The sequence below is a fragment of the Bactrocera dorsalis genome, chromosome 5 (genome assembly GCF_023373825.1).
Source record: "Bactrocera dorsalis isolate Fly_Bdor chromosome 5, ASM2337382v1, whole genome shotgun sequence".
In the NCBI taxonomy this organism is placed as follows: Eukaryota; Metazoa; Arthropoda; class Insecta; order Diptera; family Tephritidae; genus Bactrocera; species Bactrocera dorsalis.
In genome coordinates this window covers 62,554,294-62,579,132 of record NC_064307.1, presented here as the reverse complement: position 1 = coordinate 62,579,132, position 24,839 = coordinate 62,554,294, and the positions used below count along the sequence as shown (strand labels likewise).

Genomic DNA, 24,839 nt, shown 5'->3' with positions numbered 1-24,839 from the left:
ATTTCTTCAAAAAAAGTAGGAAACCTCGAAATGGATCACCCTTTATATACAAAATTTCCCGTACATAAGTATATCTATGTAGACAATAATATAAATAGTAAGCGCTTGCATCTTATTGTACCTAAGGAGACAAGACAAACATATATTGAAACAATTGCAATCTAAATAAGCAGAAAATTTATGAGCTCAGTAGCAGAAGTAATACCGCAGGTGCCACTGAGGTTATACGGCATCGCGCGTTTGCTTGAAAGCCTGGCATCTGGCAATGGATAGCACATAAGTTGGCAAGCCAAATATGTGTGCGAATAAATTGGCAATGAAAATTATGAATGGTGTTAACTGTAATACACTTTTCGGGTTACCAACTAGTGACCCGAGAATACGCGCTGAAATAATAGAATAAACCAGAACTGCTCAAACTTATTTAAATCGTTTAAAAAATAGATATTCCGGAAGTCTGCAAAGTAGGCCTCCGTGGCGCCGATAGCTTCAAACCCGCCGAAATTTTAGGAGTTCTGACTGAACATTGTCCACTTTGCCAAAGCTGCTTGAAGGAAGGCGCGGTACAATCATCTTGCCCGGCTTTTGTCAGACTAAGATTGAATCATCTCGGCAGACATACCTTTGGCGAACCTAGCAAAATTGCTTGAATTGTTATTAATCGCCTTAACAAAGGACGAATTCAGTCACTACGGACCATATCTTGTGAAACCCCTTTTCGGCGGTTGGAATAGTCTTCACTTTTTTCAGCAAAGGTTCGTCGTCCATGAAGAAACTCTCCACTGTTTCGTTTGTTTCTTGGCCTCTGCCGTGTACCATGGTTCCTCGATAGTCACTCAACGATGCAAAGCAAAAAGTTGAAATGCGTTTGAACAGTGTTAAGCACTGCTATGAAGTGGTATCAGGGGCAGGTTCCGTGTTACCGCGAGATAAGCCGCCTTAATATCGCATATAAGGTTTTATTGATGTATGTATGTGAAAGATTGCAGCTCACGGTCCACAAACTTATTTGACCGTGAAAAAAAGATCGACATACTATCTCTTCGTCGATTTGACAGCACGAAAAGGAACTGCCTCTATGCAGCTACGTCTGAACTTGGTATCCCACCAAAGTTAATGCGGCTGTTTAAGCTGACGTCGAGCAATATCAAAAGCTTCGTCAGGATCGAAAACGACCTCTCCGTGCCGTGCAATACCAAGCGAGGTTTCAGACAAGGAGACTTTCTATCGTGTGAGTTCTTCAATCTGTTACTGGAGAAAATAATACGAGCTGAAGAGCTATATAGAGACGCGCCGTTAGTTCTGCTTTCTCCAGACTGGATAAGGAAGCGAAGCGTATGGGTATGGTTGTGAACGAGGATAAGATGAAATATCTCTTGTCAACAAATAAACAGTCATCGCATTCGCGATATACAGCCACATTGACATAGTTCAGCGAAGTAGGAGACAGAGGATACGCTGGCTAGGTCATGTTATTCGAATGGAAGAGAATACCTCAGCTTTGAATATTTTCGATTCGTACCCGCCGGTGGAAGCAAAGGACGAGGAAGACCTCCACTTCGTTGGAGAGATCAGATGGAGTAGGATCTGTCTGCGCTTGGTATCTCGAATTCACAGCAAATAACGAAAATAAGACGAACGACTGATGTGAACTCGGCTATAACCGCATAAACCGTGTCTACGCCAACAAAGAAGAAGTAGTGAGCTCATTAAAACCCATTAGCTCTTCGTTAAAGCTTAAGAATTTTACCAAATACAACTCTATAAATAGAAAAGGAAGCTCAAAGCAGCTTTAGCAAAGACGTAAGCACTTTGAGTGCATCACCAATGGACTAAATTTTAATTACTTATTAAAACCGAAACTGAAAATCCACTAAATCCTTTGTCGTTAAGCTTCAACTTGAACGGAAACCTACACTACAGCCTCTTTATATCTACGCTTGAAGAGGAATAACAATGAAATTTACATACAATCATACTTAACAATAAAGATTTGCATACCGAAACGACTTTGCTGCACAGAAATTGAATATTAAAAACTGCCATTCAATGGAATCGAGCCAGTAATAACATCATGTGCGTCCAACCACAAGCAAAACATACTAGACCGCAACTCTGTTGTCGGTGCTACTAAGTGTGCATTTGAGGATTAATACAGGGACGTTCCTGTTTTTGTGTTAAACCAAATCCGAGCAGTACGGGACTACGTGTTTCGCATATGCATTCGCAAAATCACAGATAATCTCGATCGTGTAGGTTTCTCGCTTTTCCAGCAAACCATTTTTTTTTGGCTTTTTGGTAGGATGTCGTTACACGATGATAAATGTTAACCGTTATATGCATATTACACATACATGGGTAGGTATTTCGGTAAAAAGCAAAAACAAAAACGAAAACAGAAGCAAAAACATTGGCAACGTTTGCTTGTTTGCTTCACACTTTGCCTTGACAGCAGCAGAAAACAAAACAATTCATCAATAAATAAAAAATGCCGGTGACAATGTGCATGATACAATGGCTCGAAGTGCTTGCAACAAAGAGAAAATAGCGAAAATGAAAGGTAGGCACGTAAATAAAAGCAGCACAACAAAGCACGGATCCACATACACACAGTGCACGTAAATGTTACCGTTAGCGTTGTTGTAACGGTATAACTGGACGATGTTGGGTAGTTGGACCATATCTTTTATGTCCTGTATCTACCTTTATTGTCACACTTTTCAGTTTTTGTTTACGGTTTCGAGCGAACAGTTGGATGATATCGATTCTTAAATATTGTTTTGCCATAAACGAATATTGTTCAAAGATAGAGCTCCGCTAAGCATGATTTAAGCTAATTTAAGATTATTTTTTGTGGCAGAATTCGAGTTTAACCATGGTCATTCTCGAAGTTCAGCTGTGGAACTGTGATTTTTAGCATGACCGATGATGCCACCGGCTCACAAATGGCGGCTCTTGAATCTCTGCAGATTGCTCTTCGTCCCAAATGCGGCAATTTTGCTTGTTTACATACCCATTTAGCCAGAAATGGGCCTCAACGCTGAGCAAAATTTGGCTCGAAAACATCGGATTTTCTTGGAAGTTTGTAAGAGCCCATAGAGCGAAACAATGTCGCTTGGTAAAGTCGGGCGGCTTCAGTTCTCGCACATGCTGTATTTTGTACGCTTTCAATTTAAGATTCGACTTAAAATGCGCCAAGTCCTTTCATACGTCAGTCCGAGTTGCTGGGAATGGCGCCGAGACGACTCTCCACGGTCTTCCTATATTGAAGTACCTCTACTTGGATCACCCGTTACATGTACATATAAGGGAATTTTCGGACCGATATATATTTGCATTAAGCTCACCTTTCTTACATGCAAAGGATTCCAAATCTAACCTTTCTTTCGAAATAGGATTCCTTAACCGTATTATAAAACTATTCAATACCAGACAACAACTGTGCCGTTGTTGCGACTGAAAGCATTTTCATACAACATAAATTTGAGTCAAGTTGACAGTCCTTAGTCGGACAAAAGCTGGGCTTATTCAGTGAATAGTTCCGACTCTATTGAAAACGGTCTTTATGCACTCTGACAAGTATGCAATGAACCATTATACAAAGACTGTTATCAAAAGCAACCCCTGATAAGGGTGTTTTAAGACGTGCTCCCACCTTGAGGCAATGAGTGGATCACACAATGATCATTTCGAAAGTGAACAACTTTAACCTAAATTTTCGGCCCGTCACAATACTTTTGTGTAAGGTCTAGTAAAAAATCGTTTATTTTTACATTAAATTGATGGTTTTATTTACCATAATTGGAACTATCCAATATAGAAATAAGCACCGTTTTGTTCGATAAATTGTTGGCAGAATGCCGCTCTCATAGAAACCCTCGTCCTCAATGGCAAAAAACTGAGCTTTACTTCAGACAGATTTTTCAGGACACGAACAGGTAGAATCACTTGTTGCCGGGTTCATACTATAAGGTGGATACATAAGAATATCCAAACCAAGCTGTTGGAGTTTCTGGCGAACAACTATCAAAGTGTTTGTCCTGCTACTGATGGTCCACAATTCCTCTTCAGGCTTTCGATTTCTTGGCAGTACAAGTCCGATTAATAGTTTAACGGCAAGTGAGCAATTCATAGTAGACGATACCCTGCCAATGCCATCAAACCCATGGCAAAATATTGCTGACAGGTTGCGTAGACCCGACTGTCGTGGGAATTCTCGTAGTATACATATTATACTTCTGATAGTTAATCTTGATGCTTGGTTCTCTAAAAGTGATGAACATGGATGTTATTTATTCAAAATTATTTTATATTTCTGTAAATACTTGGAAAATAACCGGGGCCTGTTACTGATTAAGAACCAGTCGGATCTAAGTAAGCGGAACGAAGCCGGATTTTTAACCGGCCAAGCACTGCCAAATCGGCACCATTCCTCGAAATTATTACATGCATTTGTTCTTCCGTTACAACAACAATAACTGATTAAGAACATGTAATACTTCGGCGAATACTTCATACCGCGAAGAAGCAATGCAGGTAAATGGAAGCCCTTGTTAAATGTCCTTAAAGGTATTCTGCGAATTCATATATTTTTCATTTTATTGTACAAATCGTTGTAGTATAATAACTGCAATAACTTCGTATTCCTCTTCCAGTTACCTTGTTTAAATTAAATGTCAACTCAGGTCCACAGGCTTACGGTGAAAAGTCAAAATGAAATCAACAAAAAGGATAGAATGGCGCCTCAGTCAACCGCAACTTGCCGACACTAATGAGATTATATAATAGAATCGATTAAATATTTAAGTGAAACAAGTAAATAACTACATACTAGCTGATACATACATACATTTACAGCTATACACCCACACACATCTCCATATTATCTACACGTTAAGCGCATTACTTTAAATAAACCACTATCATCAGGCAGTCAGCGACACGCATGCACACAGCCTGTCACAAACTGCAACGCGACAACTATCACTGCACACTATAAACCCTCAAGGCAAATGCGCGGCTATATGGAGTGACAACTACACGATGTGAATGGGTGCTGCAAGAAAAATTTAAAGACGCAACAGCCCTTTCGATTTTCGCCCTTAGCTGAAGGGTAACAAGTTGAAGTGAATTTGATTAAAGGTTGTGAAAAAGGTTTGAGAAATAGAGCTGCTGTGAAATAAAAAAAAAAAATATAATATAATATTTCGATCTGTTATAAATTTAAAACGTAATTTAAAATCAATAGCTCAAATAGTTTTTGAGTTATAGCCTTCTAAAGTGTACATTGTCGCTCAGTTCAGTGAGCCCCATCAATTTATCTTTACAAGCGTTGTTTTGAAATTTAAATTTAGAGCCAAAAAGGCAATGAATATCATCGATCAACCAACGTATTCAGCAGATTTTGCTCCGTGTAATTTTTTCTTGTTCCCCAAGCTGAAATTGCCGCTCCGTGGAAACTGTTTTCAGTCGATCGAAGATAAAATTCGCTGAAAGAGCTAAAGATCATCCCAAAAAGGGTTTACGAAAAGTGTTTCGAGGACTGGGAAAAGTGTATTACATCCGGTGGGGATAAATATTTATGAAAAATTAAATATTTTGCATTTTATTTACAATTTTCGATTACCATTTTGGTGTCACAATCGCCTTTTTAGGCTGTCACACTTTGTATGCTCCTTGAATGCTATATAACTCTACACAGGAAAAAGCTATGGATACATCAATGCATACATATACATATGCGCATATGTTTGTATGTCCTATTAAAAGACGACACTTCCGTAAACTAATTTATAAATTTATAGACCATTATTTTGTCCTGGGTTGAGCATGAAATCCCATCTTTTCACCCGCAGTATGAGCTCAACTATGTGCTGTGCGCCAATTTCTCTATAGGGTTTTTAGTGCATGACATCATATATGGCTATTGATGCAATAGACACTTTCTAAAAGACCTGCATACCAACATGTACAAATACGAAGCATACTTTTGCGGGCTGTCAACAGCAAGTGTTTTTCCGCATATCATTATCGCTTTCTTTATATTTTTTTTCTTCTGTTTACTAATGTGCATAATAGACATAAGCAATTTATAAAGACCAACTGATTCAGCAACGCCCGCATCTACCTCCCGGCGACATTTTCACGCTTGCTTATATTCACAGCTTGCTTACTGAGTCAACTATTATCACGTTTGGTTGTGATGAAGTGGTTATTATGTTTGGAGGATGCTTCCACGGCAGCTATTAATGATGAAATCAGTAACAATAAACACCAATTGTGGTGACAAATACACTTTATATACGAATTTACATACATACATATGTATATGTGGATAAAAACAAATTTTAAGCGTTCTAATATTTTGTTATACCCTAAACAAGGCATATTTAGTATTTAGTCCCTCAGTTTTGGAGATATTGATCTGAAAATTTTCTCGGGTTCTTTTTCCAACAAGAAACTGCTGATTTGTCGGAAAGGCCGATATCGGACCAAAATAGGATATAACTGCACTACACACTGATCGTTGAAAACCAACTCCTTGCATAAAAACTTTTTGTTACGAGTTATCTTTGCGAAATTTGGCGTAGATTATTGTTTTTTATTGAATTCTGCCAAAGGCCAGTCCTTGTCCGGATAAAAATCCGGATCCGTTCCGGTTACGTAGACCAGACTGTCGTAGGAACCGGCGTAGATTATTGTCCAATATTAAACATTAATTTACCAATTTTAAACAATTATAAAGAAATTCTAAGAAAAGTTAGACTGTCACAAATGTTTAGGCTAGCTGGCAAACTGTTTATTTTCCATTAAAGCTTAAGGAAAGTCACAACAGCGAAGTTAATTGACATACATACATATAAACATCCTTCAGCAAAGTTCAGTGTCAGTTGACTATTCTGTTCTAACTAAACTTGTTGACTTGTTGCAATAAATTAACTTAAACGACAAAAAAGTTGAGCTTATTGAAAATCGAGTAAACACCAAACAATAAGAAACATAAAAAATATAGACTGTCGTTCTTTGTATGTTTTGCTGCCAACTTAAACGGTGAACAATGGACTGGCGAAAACTATTGTGAAGCATAAAAAACGCTTTTCACTATATTTTCGTATTTATTGTTACAATTTTTATTGAAATAAGCGAACATGCTTTAAAAATACATATGCAATCAATAATAGTTTTACTAGTACACAATATAATCTTATGCAATATAAATATACGTCTAATTACAATATACTATTATGACATTAACAACTTTTTAACTTAAATATCAATAAAATTTTTAATTTCGAGCATCAGTATAAATACAAGCAATTGGCCTAAAATATTATATATTAATTTTGCAACAGATCGTCCTTATCGAATCTAACCGCCGGTAATTCCTTGCATATAGATATCCTGCACCGTTGGTATGGCGTGCTGGAACTGCCGGCGTTTCGGTATTGGTTGTATATGCGGTAAACGCGTGCCATTAACTGCATTCAAGCTGGGTAGGAAATCGAAGTCGTCATCGCTGCTTGTAGATGAATTTGCTGAAACTGGTGCAGCCCGATTGTTTACACTTGGCGCTGGTAAATTTACAGATCCATGATTTCTTGGCGGTTCTGTTACAATGTGCACTCTTTTACGTTTTGCTGGCTGCAATGGTTTACGCCATAATGTGGAATCCGTCGTGATATTCTCATCTTGTCCTATATTACTTTCTGTTGTGCTGGCGTTGTTTCTGGCAGTCGCTGTAGCGTTGGCTAATGGCCTTGCAGTTTGTGATGAATTTTGTGAGTTGGCACCAACGTTTGGCAGAACTTCCTCTGCAACCTCATGAGCATCTGGTCCTATATTATTTTCTAAACTCCTGATATCGTTTGTCACAGTTGTTGAAGCGTTGACTAATGGTCTTACGTCTTGTGACAAATGCTGTGAATAAACGCTAATGTCTGATACAACCTCATGAGCAGCGGGAGATGGCACATTTTCCAAAGCAATAATAGTTGTGGAACTTATACTGCTATCATCACTAACCATCAGCGAATGCGTTGATGATTCGCAGCTAGTGTTACCAACATTTTCGTTATTAGGTTGATTTTCTTTTTCAGCAGTTTCAATTAATTCCTGCGATCGTCCTCCCAAATTGTACGGTGCACTTTGTTTTACAAAATCTCGCAAATGCTTTGTACGCGGCGTTTTATAAACAATACGATCAAAGTCGTCCACTGACGACGAAGAGGACACAGTGAGTGAGTGGCGTTGTTTTTTCTCTATAGCGCTCTTTAGTTTCATATTATACATATGTGTAAAGACTTTTGCACAATCTCCACAGACACGATTTTCGGGACGAAAGTCCTTTCTACGTTTGCGCGCGAATTCAACATGCTTTGGATTGGTGATAAGAACGCCGTCACCTTTAAGTAAATGTCCATCCGTTGATATGGCACACTTCACGCCTCGAATTCTAACCATTTCTTTAGCAAATAATACATGCAAATACTTTTTATTTAAAATAAAAATGTTCGTTTACAATTGGATGAAAATAGTGCAAATGCATTTTGTTGCCGTATACTGACAATAGATTTGAATGTAAACAGCTGCCAATAAAGTGTTGACATAATATCGATAAATAGTGCAGTTTTATCGATAGCAGAACGTCACACTAATTTATATTTCATTTACGTAAAGAAGTTCTTAGTGCTTATTTATGAATGATATCTTAAAAATTAAATAAAAAATATAATATTTTTTAACTTCTATTCCCTCAAATTTATTATCGAAATAATTTTTCCAAAATCTTGGATCCACAATTTACACAGTGCTTCGAATATAAATTAATAACTGTGTTGCCACTTTGTACCCAAATTAAAAAATGTAACGAATATCTATGAACGGATTTATTGAATGTAATTTTTACTTTCTTATTTTCATTTTCAGCAAAAATTATCAGTATCAGAGTTTCGAAATATATATAAAATACAGGTAAATTAAGCCAAACTGGTTTCTAGTAAACGCTGTAGTAGCTAATATTATGTATACAGATATGTGTAGAATGTTCCAAACAGAAACAAAATGATAAATAAGGAATCTAATAAAAAATACACACAAGTGACAGCGGTAACCCGTACTTTAATTATACCCACAACAAAAGCGAATAGTAAAAATGTAACAACAACCCAAATATCGTTATAGTCTTCCAAGAAACTAACACAAAACAACAAAAACAAACTTCTGTTCACATGTCCACAAGACCAACGATGGAAAATATTGTGGAAATTCACAGCAGTTACAACAACAAACGGCAACTTTTCCATGCTACGATTCAGAAAGAGTTTGCAACACTAGCGACGAGTACGAGTGAAAATTTACAGTGCAACAACAACAAAAATAATATACACAAAAGCAACTGTAGCAGAACCACAACCACTACACACAACGAATATATTGGACAACAACAAAAGCAACAACCAAATCAACGACTAGTACCAATTCGGCGAGAGCAACTGTATTATGCACGACATGCGAGCGCGGCAGCGGCAACAACACATACACAACAACAACAACAGCCACAGCTAACGCCCACTGTCGACTATTTTCGCTTCTCTGCTCTGTATGCACTTGTAGCGACTTCCGCTACAGCAGCCGCGTGCAACATGCGTGAAACATACGCGTGCGTGACTGCGTACGCTGAAGATGCCGATGTCGTAGCTGATATTAATGACTATATGCCACACAACCATAATACACGACAGCGTTGTGTACACGGCGCCAGCATTTTGCATGCGAGACGTTGCCATAAAAGCCTTACACAAACACACTTCAGCAAATTTTTGCGCACCACATGCCTCCGGAGTGGTGGCGGTGACGGTGTACGACATGATGCCGACGCAGGTGATGTCAGCGGTTGTGGACTCTACAGTGCGTTTGGTACTGCCACCGGAAGCGGAACCACGTATGCTGGTAGTGGCCTCGATACACGTAGCATTTTCTATTTAACGCTCGTATTTTTCATCTATTGTACTGTAATGATGCGCGCCTCCGTCGCGGCGACAGCTATTGCCAATGCGACAATGCATAGCAATAATAGTAATAGCGTTGCCAATGATGCGCTCTCTGCGGGGGCAGTCGCTTTGTCGTCCTTTGCTGCTGATCCTATTGCGGAAAATGTGACGAAAAGCAATGTAATAGTGATTGACAACAGTGCCCAAGACACAGCGTCAGTCTCATCGCCTAAAACTATGCACAATACTATAACAAAGCCATCACCTGTCGCCGTTAACTTGACAACTGCTGTTGTGAATGCTTCATTGTTAGCAACAGCTAATGCGTCAGCCGACTTTGTGGTGTACGCGAACGACACCAGCCTAGCGAAAGTGCAGCGCGTTACAAAGCGCGATACCGCTCATGTGCCTGATGATGAGGATGATTCCGCCTATCACGATGACGAATTTGATGAATACGAGGCTTTAATTAACAATAGATCTGGTGAGTAAACAAAAAGTTTATTCATGAAATTATTCCCTTTTGTTGGTAGATCAAACGTTCATTCCAGTTGGGTTTTGTTTTATGGTTTAACCAAATTTTTTATACTAAAGGGTGTTACATTTAGAGGTTCCCTACCTTTTTAAAGAAAATCTCAGAATCTTCAAATTTAATAGAAAATGTTTATTATCATTCGAAAGAACTTTCTTAGGCATTTAATTTTTGATGATTATCTTTTCCAAATGTTGGTCGCGGCTACGTCTCAGAAGGTCCATCCACAGAATCCAATTTTCGAAGACTCTTTCGAGCATTTCAACTGATGACTGGTAAATGATACGCGTGATGTTTTGCGCCAGGCCTGAATCGAAGCGAGATTATCCGCGTAGACTTTAGACTTAACATATCCCCACAAGAAACTGTCTACTGGTGTGTTAACACAAGATCTTGATGGCCAATCGACCTGCCCAAAACGTGAAATTATCTGCTCACCGAACGGTTCTCTCAATCCCTTGCTTGATGCGACTTGTAGGAAGCGGCGCCGTCTTTTTGAAACCAAATGTCGCTGAGATCACGAGCTCAATTGAGCTTCAGTTTCAGGAATCAAATAGTCGGTTATCATAGCGTGATAACGGTCGTCATTAACCGTTTTGTTTTTAACGACATCATATTTGAAGAAAAATGAACCGATGATTCCACCACAGAAACCATAACCATAAACCACAGAAAACCGTTGTTTTTTCTGTATGAAATGGCAGCTCTTGAATCTCTTCAAGTTTTTCTTCATCCCAATTGCGGCAATTTTGATTGCTTAAATACATACATATACATTTTATGGTTGACCTCTAAAAAAATCCATCCCTGTAGTTGCTAGTTGTGACACTACTAATATTAAAATATTTGTATGTATTTATTAACATCTGATTATTTATCAATTTATCAATAACAGCTAAGGGCAAATATATCGGTGCTCCCTGCTTCAACAACATGACATGCGAAACTTCATTAATTCATGTCACCTGTGATAGGGAGACAAAGATTTGCGGCTGTGAAAGAAATTACCCAGTGCAGCTTGGACTGACAAAAGGTTGCGATAAACGTAAGTGCACACTTATCACCTAATTTATGCTATTTTTTTAACTTTTTTTGAAACGTTTGCAGCGAAAAAACTGGGCGAACAGTGTTTCTACGATGAAACCTGCATGTTTAGCGACGAAAATTCCCTTTGTGTTCAAGTGCGACACAATGCCATGTGTCAATGTGCGAATGGTTTTCACTCGGTTAGTCACACGAAGCCAACACGACGTGTTTTTTGCACGAAAGGTGAGATTGCTTATGAAAAATTTGTTTATTTTTTTAATTTATTAAAAAAAGTATTTGCCGTTTCTGAACTTATGAAACGCCACCCGCTACTACTTTAATATTGGGTCCATAACTTTCCAGACGGAAACGTCGGAGATCATATAATATGTATATTATATAGTATGTAACGATGTATGTATGTATAACGAGCAGAGCCGATTTAGCCCCGTCTGTCTGTCTGTATACACGCAATCTAGTTTCTAAGTTTTTGAGATATCGACCTGAAGTCCCAGGAATAATTCGCCAGAACCACCGCTAAAGGACCATTATAGCATATAACTGTCATACAAACTGAACGATCGGAATCAAGTGTTTGCATGAAAAACTTTTTCATTAGACGAAATATATTTAAGAAATTTCTCATGACTTATTCTTCTTCTTCATTGGCGTAGACATCGCTTACGTGGTTATATCCGAGTTTACAACAGCGCGCCAGTGGGTTTTTCGCTGTTTGGCGCCAATTGAAGATTGCAAGTGTCGCCAGGTCCTTCTCCACCTGGTCTTTCCATTGGAGTGGAGGTGCTACAGCGTCGAATACTTTCATAGTGTTTTCGTCCATTCGAACGACGATTCGCTGAACTATGAACGACCATAAATCTTCCTCAGAACCTTTCCCTCGAAAACTTGTAACGTTGACTCATCAGATTTTCTTATCGTCCATGCCTCTGCACCATATAGCCGGACAGGGATAATGAGTGACTTGTACAATTGGGTCTATGTTCGTCGAGAGAGGACAAAATCCAAAGAAATTGTTCAGATCGGTTCATTTCACCACATGGCATAGCCATACAAATTAAAAGATCGGAGTCCACAGCCAGCTAGGTGGCCAAGAATGTTGTTCCAGTTCCAATGACAACCGATTCTACGTTACCGGAATTGACCCGGTTTTCATCCGACCAAGGGCCGTTTTTTCGAAGATGTAACCTCGTTTGGATCTCTAAGTTTTTAGGCCGATTGTTGTCGTGCCCAAACGCAAATTCATGGCGTTTTTTGATAATCGCTCGTTTCAATTTGAAGAGTTGTTGTCGCCAGCGTTCCGATTTCGTCCGGTTTTATTTTATGTCACATAATAGCACGCCTTCTGATCCTATCAAATACAGAGGCCTCCTTACCTTGGCGTTATGTATATTCGGCTTTGATTTGGCTTGTTTGCCAAGTTTCGCATATGATCTTTGGCGCTTAGGGTTATTGTAATAGATCCATTTTAATTAAAATCCATTTAAAGTCGTCTTTAACTCTTGGCTTCAATTCATATAACATACAATTTACTTGGTAATGGTTGCTTAAATGGCTGCGGGTCCCAAACCCTGCGCATAACCCTTGTAAGGGATGCTTGGCCTTCTCACTTTAGCTCGCCTTGCGTGAACTTCTTCACATGGCTCCATCTTCTAAGATTACTACTTTTAAATTGTGCAAACTAAAAATTTCACCAAAATACCGCGATTTTCAGCTTAGGTTTCTTTTTTATATAACTTCTTCTTCTTCAATTTTTAGGCATATTCTAATTATTTTTAATAAGCTTAATAAAAAAAGTTCCTCTTGAAAATCTTACATTCTCTTCTTCAAATATAGACTTAAAGGAATTAAATTCTGATCTGCCTACTCTACTGGGTGTCGCAACGGGCATAGCCGTGCTTACCGGTCTTATCTGCATGGTATTACATCTATTTACCAAAACGAAGTATCCACGTCCTCGAAACTTTGGCGATGCGAATCTACCGCCACCGATAATGTATTCTAGCGAGACAGGTAAGTGTGAAATCAACTCAAAATGGTATATGTATATTTTATCCGAATGCCAAACGAAATTCAAGCCACTGCCTTAACACATTACTTTACATATTAATGAATTTCCCTTCCTTCACAAATCTTCCTCGATTTTATTCGACTCTCCTATTTCCATTACACATAGCACTCTACTAGTTTATATAACAAATTTATGTCCACCATTGAATCTGATATGCCTTCACCGATTCCAGGTATACCATTGACAGTACAATCGGGTCGACCATCATCACGTTCCAGTTTACGTTCGAGCGGCTCAATCGGTTCCTATGGCAATCGACGCGCCTCATCCGGTGGCGCTACAGCTGGTGTGCATGGTATGGGTGGTGGTGGCGGTGGCGGCAGTAGCGGTACGAAAGGCATACTCGTCTCTACATCACGTACAGGTGCGGCTAGATCGGCCGCCATATTGCTTATATCGTGTCATTTGACGGAGCTCGCCAAAGAGGCGGCCTTACGCACCACAACGTCGCGTCAAACTTCGGGCGCCGGCTGCAGTGCGAATTCGCGTGACAATCTGGATGAGAATGGGTCAGGTGGTGTCACAACTGCCGGCACAGTCGGCGGCAGTGGTAGCCGCAGCTGCGACAGTACATTGTCAATGACGCGTCATCTGCAGAAGCAGTTGAACCATCAGCGTCATTTATTAAGTCTTGAGCTGTCGCCGGCAAAAACGAAAAATAACGATAGAATTAGAACATTGTTGGGCATTAATGGAATTGATAATTATAGAACCGATGACGATGATGAGTTAAATAGTTTAGATCATAATCACCTGCAAATTGGTGCATTGCCGACACCGGCCAGTGAAACGCCTAGATTTGCGGTAAACATACGCTAACTCTCTCTCTCTCTCAAAACATTCACTGTCACTCTCTCTATCTGCCTCTGTCTAACTCTCTCTCTCTGTCTATTGGTCACACAATATCTATTAAAATCTTACTCTCTCTCTCTCTCTCCAAAATGAAATACAGACACACACCTACACATACAGGCACACACCGTATACACCTGAACACAAATCGTCGTAAATACAATACAATTGGTGTCACGTAAGAGAGTCTATTACGAATTGGTGATCATTACTGATGAATATATGGCAGTTCATGCACTCTACTACATTTTATACACGTGTCTTTATATTTTAACGCACAATTTACGCACTCGTTTGAAAACGTGATATTAAGAGGTTCCTAACGTGCCCAAGTCCCATAGAATCCCTGCTTTTTGGTGTCGTTGTTCCTTTAGTTTCTTTACCTCTGTGTTGTTAAGTTTCCTAGTTCACAGTAGAGGGGATAGCTTAGTTTAATATCGCATAAAACTTTAGCTGGAATCTTTAGAGATCAGTAGAAGAAATCGTGTATGCGGGAAATGTTCTACGGATCCTTCTGAACAACTTTGTTTGAGAGACTATGAATCTAAACCTAATAACGTTGACTCATCAGTTGTTGGCATCGTCCATGCCTTGGTACCATATAGTAGGCAAGCAGGATGAGTGACTTGTATAAACTGGGCTTCGTTATTATTATTTCGTCTTGCCCTCGTTCACTAACAGGCCCATTTTCTTCGCTGCTTTGTACAACCTGGAATAAGCAATGATATCGCTGTCGTCGGCGTACTCCAGATGTACCTTCTCTTTACAGCTCTGCAGCTCGAATTATTTTGATTCAAGAAATCGCGCGATAGGGTGGAGTTTTGTCAGAAACCTCGTTTGGTATCGAACGGCTCGCAGAGATCCTTCCCAATCCTGACGAGGCTTTTGGTATTGCTCAACGTCAGTTTGTATAGCCGTATTAGCTTTGCGAGAATACCAAGTTTAGACATAGCGGGATAAATCCTTTTAGTGCTGTCAAAAGCAGCTTTGATCGAAGAAGTGGTGGTGTGTGTCGATCCTCTTTTCACGGGTCGTTTCCAAGACTTGGCGCATTGTGATTATCTGATCAGTTGTTGATTTTCTAGACCCGAAGCCATTCTGATGAGGTCCAATCAGTTTGTTGACTGTGGGCTTTAATGTTTCACATAGTATACTCGTACAAGTCTTATATGCGATGTTGAGGAGGCTTACACCACGATATTTGGCGCAGATTGTCGGGTCTGCCTTTTTGTGGAGTGGGGAGAGCACATTTAAATTCCAATCATTGGGCATGTTTTCGTTCGAACATATTCTAAAAAGAAGCTGTTGTATGTTCCTTATCAGATCTTCGTCGCCGTATTTGAATAGCTCAGCCGGCAGTTAATCGGCCTCCGCCGCTTTTGCTGTTCTTCAGACGGGTAATTGCTATTCGAAGTTATTCATGGTCGGGCAATGGAACGTCTGCTCCATCGAAATCGATTGGGTAATCGGATTTGAAATCTCCAGGTGATATGATCTCACTGCCATTCAGCAGGCTAGTGATGTGATGACTTCACTCACTAGATCACCTCTGAGCGCTCTACAAGATAATGCTCCAGTTTTCAAACTTTCTGTTAGTCGCCGTATCTTTTCGTAGAATTTTCGAGTATTATCCCTGTCGGTCAGCTTGTGAAGCTCTTCGTTATCACGCATTTCTGTCTCTCTCTTTCTTTGCCTGCAAATGCGTCTCGCTTCGCTCTTCAACTCTCGGTATCTATCCCATCCCATCATTTATATTGTATAGACTAACCTTTTATCTATCTCGAGATTGTTGCAAGAGTATAAAAATTGATCTGCTCTAGTATATATACGAGTAGAAGAACAAACATATGGACATCGTATGGATTCTTTATAGGGTCTCCGCCGTTTCCTTGTGCTGGGTATAAAATATTCTCATTTTATATATACTTGAATTCACAGATCTGTTCTGTTCTTTTCAAATTCTCAGTAGCCAAACTGCAAATACGTTAAAAGTCCACCAACATTATTTGGGTGTTAATAGCTTTATTTGTATCGGTTTTTGGCATATTGGCGATTTTATTGTATTCGCCATTAGATCACGTAAAACTAGTAGAACCTATTTTGATTTTTCCTCTTGTGTAAAGGTTTGTTCTATTGTTGAACCATAGTTGCAGTTGGGTGATTCTCTCACTCTCGTTCTCTGGATGTTTTTTAGATGGAAAATGTTTTCACGGCAACCGACTTTACCGCTTAGTTTGACACAGTGATTACCTCTCAGCAACCATATTACAAATTAAGCACAAGTTTTATGTTTAGCATTCCCTAGTATCCCTAGTTTAAACACAAATCCCTTTAAAAACGAATCCTAACTTTCCTGACATTAAAAAAATAACAATTTGCCTAAAAAAATCTACACTAATGTGCACAAAAATAGCACACTATTCAAAAATGAATTATCGAATTGATGAAAAATTACATAGTTTCTGTAAAAATATTGTAAATAAAATTGTATAAAATTTGCGATTTAATTAGACAAGTTGCCTAGCAGCTGCGATCCCATGTACAATTGGAAAACCTCTAAATTAGTTAAATTATTTTTACGAAACTGTTGTAGAAGTAGTAGTTAAAAAAAAAAATTAAATTTGCGAAAAATTACACAAACACATTTTAGGAGAGAATCAACATTCACTTTTCGACAACAACAACAACAGCAACAAAATTATTCATGCATATTGTATCACACAGCAAAAGCAATTTGAAAACACCATACAAATTGCAACAACAATTGGTTGCAGATTGCGTGCCGAACAGTTAAAAATGTTTAAAAATTTAATAATTAATTATCTTATAATATTAATTGTTAGTATGCATTTATTGTTAATTACTGGTATATGATAATTTATTGGTGTTACATGTGTTGTGTTGTAATTTTTTATTTTTTATGAGTATAATTTCAAAAACGAATAGTAAAAATTTTACAAAATTAAAAAACACAAATATACCATTTCAAAAATTAAAAATATCACTGCTCTAAACAAACAAAATATCCCGGGATGCATTGAAAATTCATAATTATTAAGAAAAATCTTAATTAAAATTTTTTTATATTTTCTTAATTTTTTGTCGTTTCTAGTTCTTTAGTGCATATGTCTTTTAGTGTATGTATGTATGTATGTGTATGTATGTACTTAATTTCGACTGCCAAATTGTGTGTAAAAATGCCTTTCGTTACTTCAAAGTACTCGTTACTCGTAAGTTCATCGCTTCAGGTTTTATACTTTGTCATATTCCATTTCTGATGTAAAAAAAAAATTTTAAATAATGTTAATAACAATAATAAAGTGACCAGACGTTATGCATATTTTTTCTATATAGAAAACTCAAATGTTAAACAAAGTACAACCAACGTTGCAAAAATATATCGCGCAAGTGTTAAAACAGAAAAGCAATATGGCGGTGACTATGTTCCTAGCAAGCAAAGTATTTGAAACAAATTACGTTTTTTAATTATTTTATTTATATTTCTTCACTGCAACAATGAATGAATGAAAGCAAACTATTTTCTTAAATATTTACACCTTTTTTAAATTTGCATATTTTCATTTTAATGGCAGTTAATTAATTATTTCTGCGCAAACTAACGAAATTGTGAGAAATTCTAAAAAAATAAGCGCTACTTTATATGCAAGTTGTGTAAAATTAACGCACATGCTATCATTGGTAAAGCTCTCTATCCCAAATTGGCATTTATAAGAAATATATATATTTTTTTGAAATTACAAAAACACTTTTTTTCACAAATTAGCACAAAAATTTTAAATTTGCCGCTAAGTAGAAAAAATAATTTTGTATAATATTTTTATATTAAGTGTTCCAGGGCGTATGATTTCGCAAATGTATTAAAAATCGCCTAAAAGTAGACTATCTTTCACAAAAATAATTTTATTGTTTATTAAAAATTTAATTATTGTTTATGTATTAAAAATCGCCTAAAAGTAGACTATCTTTCACAAAAATAATTTTATTGTCATTTGTTGGTGAAATAACTTCACATTTTTCTTACTCACAGGCTAATCAAAGGAGGATTCTTTCTAAAAAATTTCAAAATCCTTAATTTGGTAGTAATAAGTACCTAAAAGTAGACTATCTTTCATAAAATAATATTTTATTGTCATTTAGTGCTAAAATAATTTCATATATTTGATGCTCACAGAATTCTTTCCAAATAATTTCAAAACTCTATATTTTGTAGTAGAAAGTGCCTGAAAGTAGATTATATTTCATAAAAAAATATGTTATTGTCATTTAGTGGTAAAATAATTTCATATATTTGATAATCACAGGAAATTAGAAGGAGAATTCTTTTCAAATATTTTTTTTGAACCGCCTAAAAGTAGACTAACTTTTACAAAAGAATTTTTTTTCAAATAGTGGAAAAATAATTTCATATATTATATACTCACAGGCTAATAAAAGGATAATCTTTTGAAATATTTTTATTAAACAAAAATCGCCTAAAAGCAGACTATCTTTCCCAAAAATATTTTTTTTCTTGTCATTTAGTGGTAAAATAATTATTTTTGTTACTCAGGGGATAATAAAAAGATAATTCTATCCAAAAAATTTCAAAACTTTATATTTTGTAATAAAAAGTGCCTAAAAGTAGACTAGGTTTTCACAAAGCATAGCTTTACACCTAACAGATGAAATGCTTTACCTTACAATGTATGGTATGCTTTCTCAAATTTTAATGCGTTTAATATTAGTATTAATATAAAAATTTTTAATTAAAAATTGAGGTTAAGCTACTAAAGGAAACTAGTATTAACATACAAATAATGGTCTTCGTAACGAATAAAAGTGTAAAGGATGATTAATATAGCACGAAATTCGTTTTATAACTTTCCGAAAGATTAAATCTATGCAAATTACAGATAAAAAAATTTGGAAAATTCTTAATAAATTTAAACAACATTTTTGTAATAGTATCTAATACTTCAAAGAAAGATTTTTGAAACTCTTTCCTCATTTATATTAAATTTGTCTTTGATGTCTACTTTCAGACGGCTATTAATTTATTTCACATTTGTGGTCTACTTTCCGGCGGCTATTAATTTATTTTATTTTTGAAGTCTACTATCAGGCGGTGAATTAAGTTTTTCGCTCTGGCACAATTTATTTGCAACTTTTGCTTATATTGCCTATAAATTATCAAGCGTGTATTTTTTCTTGCTTTTATCGATACTGCGCATTTGTTTATATGAAAAAATAATTTAATTACTACTTACTTGTTTTTGTAAATTTATGTGTACTTTTCAAACTGAAACTAAGTAAAAAAACTATCACTGTGCTCTGTTGCTAATGCTCGAAAGCGCTTACAAATAATAGAAATTTATATGAAAGAATATTTTTTGGCATGAAAAAATGCAATAAAGTAAAGTTAAAAATATAATTTCAATTAAATTAAAAATAAATTAAATTTTTTTAACTTAACTTTTTTTTTTAATATTTAAATAAGATCAAATGTTTGTAAATTTTGCAGCTTAAAAAATGAATTGAATATATTTTTATATATTTTTTTAATTTTTAAAATTTTTTTCAAATAAATATTTTTTTTAATTAAAATAAAATAATGTTTTTCTTGAATTTAGAAACAAAATATATTTTTTAATATTATTAATTTTTTGCACTTTTCGTAGCTTGGAAAATGTGTTGAATAAAATTTGTTATCGATTTTTTTTTTTAATTTTTTTCAATTAAATAATTATTTTTTAATTAAAATAAAATAAAATAAATGTTTTTCTTGAATTTAGAAACATTAAAAAAATTCGTTATAACCACATATGTATATTTTTTAATAAAATTATTTTTTTTTCATTTTTTTATTTATTTTTCTTTAGTTCTAAAACTTTTTTAAATGAATATTTTTTTTATTTAAATAAAATAAAATAAATGTTTCTTTTGAATTTAGAAACATTAAACAAATTATTTTGAATAAAATATAATTCTTTTTTGTTAATTTCGTGGCTTAAAATTTTGTAATTGAAATTAAAACTTTTTTTTTTATTAAAATATATTTTTTAATAATTCTAAAGTTAAGAAAAAAATTATTTTATTTTTATAAAAAAAAAAATTTTAAGTTTCAATTAAAAAAATTTTTTTTAATTAAAAAAATTTTTTTAATTAAAAATAAAAATAATTTTTTTTATTAATTTGAAAAAAAAAACATTTATTAAAATATATTTATTAATAAAATAATATTTTTGTTAATTTCGTACTTTAAAAAATGAGCTAGATAATTTTTTTTAATTTAAATATTAAAATAAAATTTTCTCTTGAAATTGGAATATTAAAAATTATTTAGAATCAAATATATTGTTTTAATAAAATTATTTTTTTGCCAACTTTCACATAAATAAAAGCATAATTATTTAAAAAAAAACAGTTTTTATGAAAAAATTCTCAACAATTTTCGATCGCTAGAATATTGTTTTTCCTCCATTATTCAGGAAAAAATAGTAATTTCCTTCCAATAAAAAATAGGGTTTCCTTTTTATAAAAAAAAAAAAAAATAATTTTCTAATGAACAAAATTGCCAAACTCTGTTTGTTCTTTAATTTAATTCAAAAAATATCAAAAATATATATAATTAATATTTCATATAAATTTCTATTTTTTGCGCTTTGCTCTATGTAACTTGTATAACTTCCCGTAAAAAAAAATTATAAAATTAAGCTTTCTATCCATATGAACGAAATGTAAAAATTTCTTCTATCCTTATACCCTTGTAAAGTATTCGTACCAACTATTCGGCTTACTTCGTACCTGTACCTCTTTTAGCGAAACTTAAGTGTAAAATGGGCTAATAAGCAACATATGCACGCTACGCTTGTACGCCTAAAACTATGCCTAAATTTGTATGAAAACTCTCCACCCTCTTTCTAAATATAGCTGCAGCGTCCCGAAAATAAAGCAAGCTTACAAGCCTAATATTTTTTTTTACCACAGCACTAGTTTTGCATCATTAGTGCTCAGAGAAAGAGTATTCGAAAATAAAAATTATTTTTTTTTTTATAATTTTTTTATTGGCAAAAAAATTCTTACAAGTTATACCAACTAATGATACAAAACTGTTGCTAACGATCTATATAATTATATTCTAACTTATATGAATGAATTTACACAATTTAAGAAATGTAATGATTCACACCTTAATAATCTCACTGTAAATATTCCTCTCTTCAACAAATACACTCTCACATAAAACCACACACCAACACGCTGAAATACAGGTTCTCGAAGACCAAGTCTAGCGTCGGTTCATAGTACTAGTTCGTCTGTGCGTAGTTATAGTATGATGCGTTTCGAGAAGGAGGTCCAACAGAAGGAGATACGTCAGGAGATGAAATTACGTTTGGCACGTCTGCAACAACAACAACATCTTAATCAAAATAAACCGCAAATTGTAATTGGCGACACGCTACAACATCATATGAGCGCTGCGTCGGCGCTAAGTCGCTTGAGCGGTATGCCAACACCGAGTCCATTAACTCCAAATTCTACAGATGAACTACTACCATCGGTGGATGAGTTGCAAGAGGTAATTGGTGAGGTTAAGTGCGGTTTGATCGGCAGTAGTTTACGGTTGCATCTACTCTCGACCAAACACGACTATAATAATTTAACTAAATTAATGTTAGGTTCTGATGTAAGTGGTTCAGTTTCATAAGCAATTTATTCCAAGCTCTGCTGGAGGATAAAGGATTTGAGATATTCAGGGTATTGTTCGGTTTGGATGCAATGTATCTTTATTCCAAGAAAAACTGCAAATGTCCGGCAAAAGCTAAGATAGTGGGCTCTGTTAGTTTCAATGGATCCTTTATCCAAGTTCAGCTACAAAGATCCTGTAGAACTGAGCTAGGCAATACACTGTTAGATTGGGATACATGTGTTCCACTTTCAATGATTTGATTAGCTTAGATAAGTAAGTGACGATTGCACCGCGACCTAGGGTCTATTTTACCATCGTCTCAACTAGCCTCAGCAAATTAATAAATTCCAATATACTGCTAGGTGCTATAGAGGCGATATGATCACTATTTGGAAACATGATTCCAAGGGCCATAATCCTGCGCCTGCAGACTGCTTTGCAGTCAATTAGCAGGTTTTCTGGTGTTTCAGACTCTAAGGCGCAGAACCGGCAATTCGCACAAGAAGCTAACCCCGTGTTAAATAAGAAGGCGACAAGTAGCTTGAGTTTAGATTTTGATTACAATAAATAGATTCGACATCGAATACAAGTGATCTAGTTTCAAAAGCAACTTATTCCAAGCTCAGCTTGGAACTTAGGCAGACCTGGCATAGTTAAGGCTCCATTAGGTTCCGATGCAAATGGTTTAGTTTCAATGGAGTTTTGTTTCAAGTTCAGATACAAAGTTCCGCAAGATTTGAGATTGTGAGGGCCTTATGAGGTTCAAGTGGCTTAGTTTTAATCGACTCGTATTCCAAACTCAGCTTCATAAATCTATCAGATTCTGAGCCAGTCAAGGTTCTGTAAAATTCTTGTGAAAGTGCTTTAGTTTCAATGGTTCCTTAATCCAAGTTCTGTTGTAAATATTTGGCTGATGTGAGCTGGTCAAGGCTCTGTAAAGTTCGGATGAATGTGCTTCTATTTTATTGGATCCTTAATCCAAGCTCTGTGATAAATATCCGACAGATCTGAGACAGTCAAGGCTCTATAAAGCTCAAATGTAAGTGATTTAGTTTCAAAAGATCCTTAAACCAAGCACAGTTAGGTTCGAAAGTAAGTGATTTAATTTCAATGACTCCGTATTCCAAGTTCAGCTGTACGATCAGACAGATTGGACCTAGTCAGCACTCTTGTTAGGGTCGGATGTAAGCAATTCGTTCCACTGACTTCTTATTCCTAGCAAATCAAATGAATGCTGAACTGGTTAGGACTCTATAAAGTTCGCTGGCAAGTGCCTTAGTTTCACTGAATGCTTACTCCATCTAAAGCTGGTGAAAAGCAATCGTACCAGGCCTTATTTAGTAACTTATAAAAACTAGTAACTCTATGTAAAAACACCTAGGTTAAGATCTTCGAAAAGCAAATTTATCCACAAGCTAACTTATTTTCAAAAAAATTGAATTCTTCACACAGTATCCACCGAAAAGTGACGATCTAGCAACAACCATACACAAAATGGCCGCTGACAGCGTGGCCGCTTCTACGCTTACCGCGATAAAGCAAGCAGCAATCGGCACTAGCATCGCCTTAACAACAACCATGGGCGCCACAACAATGGCTACGAGCTCGGCTGCCAGCGGTGGTGGCAGCTTGGTGACACCGGGTACACCATCGGATGTGGTTGGCGCTGCTGCCTATATAGGACCCTGTAGTTCATCGACTGAAGCACTCTAAAAGAGGTACACTTAAGCGTTACAATAAAAGCGTTACACACACAAATAATAGTTTAGCAAAATAAAAAAAAAGGATCTTAGACAGGCAGTAGAAATTAACGAATTTGCCAGCAATGAAAATTTAGAGGCTTCAAATCGTAAAAAAATATACATATAGTATCTATTTAAGTATGAAATAACAGTATAGCATATATAACGGTTTTGTACGACTCGTACTACACGGGTGTTTACAGGCGCGTGCGCAAAACTTGAACGATCAGTGGCGCAAACTTTATACTTGTATTTGTGGTGAGTTATGATTTCGAAATTAAAAGAAAATGCGAAATGAAATTAGCAACATGAAGTGCGTTTTGCTTAAATACTTAGACATAATTAATAAGCTAATTTTTTATGCAGCCGTTGTTGTAGGTTAGGCTAGTTTAGCGTTAACTGTAATTAAATGCGACTTAATTGTAACGGTTTAATGTTTGTATAACATAAAAATAGGCATTATAGCGTTTTCATAATTGTTCCCTATATTGAATTTATTACTAACACACCCGCAAATGTAAATATCTAACGGTTTTTATTTAAAAAAAAAAATAACTGTACTTAAAAGTTCTTGTTACCACTGTAATAGACCGTACTAAAACCCCATAAATGCCTAAAAGTTTTTATTGTAATTTTTTTTAGTTCTTGGTAGTATTACAACGCTTTAACTATGGTTGTCCTTGATCTGCCTCCAGCACCCACAAATGTGGTTTCACTTGAACTCTCAGTTTTCGTATGAAAGCGTAGATACGATGAAAATATTTGTAATATATTTAAACTAAGCAATAGACAGAAAAAATGTGGAACTGGCGCAGAACATCTTTATAACATACATTTTCTGATTTGAAGCGATCCTTCCTTGAAACTTACGGCTAATGTAAACTACTTTTCTTACTTTTAGAATTGGTTATATATTTCT

General features: G+C 35.8%; 2 protein-coding genes across 11 annotated transcripts in view; one reads left to right on the top strand and one right to left on the bottom strand.

Moving 5' to 3' along the window:
- Positions 1-24,839, top strand: part of LOC105224040 (uncharacterized) — a 39,267-nt gene extending 14,428 nt beyond the window's left edge. For 3 of the 10 annotated variants that reach the window (XM_049457545.1, XM_049457547.1, XM_049457544.1), the window contains exons 2-9: positions 8,926-8,970; positions 9,030-10,473; positions 11,417-11,566; positions 11,629-11,790; positions 13,402-13,578; positions 13,809-14,000; positions 21,760-22,067; positions 23,631-24,839. In XM_049457545.1, coding sequence (XP_049313502.1) covers positions 9,228-10,473; positions 11,417-11,566; positions 11,629-11,790; positions 13,402-13,578; positions 13,809-14,000; positions 21,760-22,067; positions 23,631-23,891 — 2,496 coding nt within the window. In that variant the 5' untranslated portion in view covers positions 8,926-8,970; positions 9,030-9,227 and the 3' untranslated portion in view covers positions 23,892-24,839. Of the gene's footprint in view, positions 1-8,925; positions 10,474-11,416; positions 11,567-11,628; positions 11,791-13,401; positions 13,579-13,808; positions 14,441-21,759; positions 22,068-23,630 lie in introns of those variants that run through there. The other 7 variants (XM_049457542.1, XM_049457543.1, XM_049457541.1 and 4 more) reach the window with 5 other exon arrangements.
- On the bottom strand, positions 7,103-8,582 carry LOC105224007 (uncharacterized). The gene has a single exon (XM_011201965.4). The coding sequence runs from the start codon at positions 8,458-8,460 to the stop codon at positions 7,369-7,371; it is 1,092 nt and encodes a 363-aa protein (XP_011200267.2). The 5' UTR covers positions 8,461-8,582; the 3' UTR covers positions 7,103-7,368.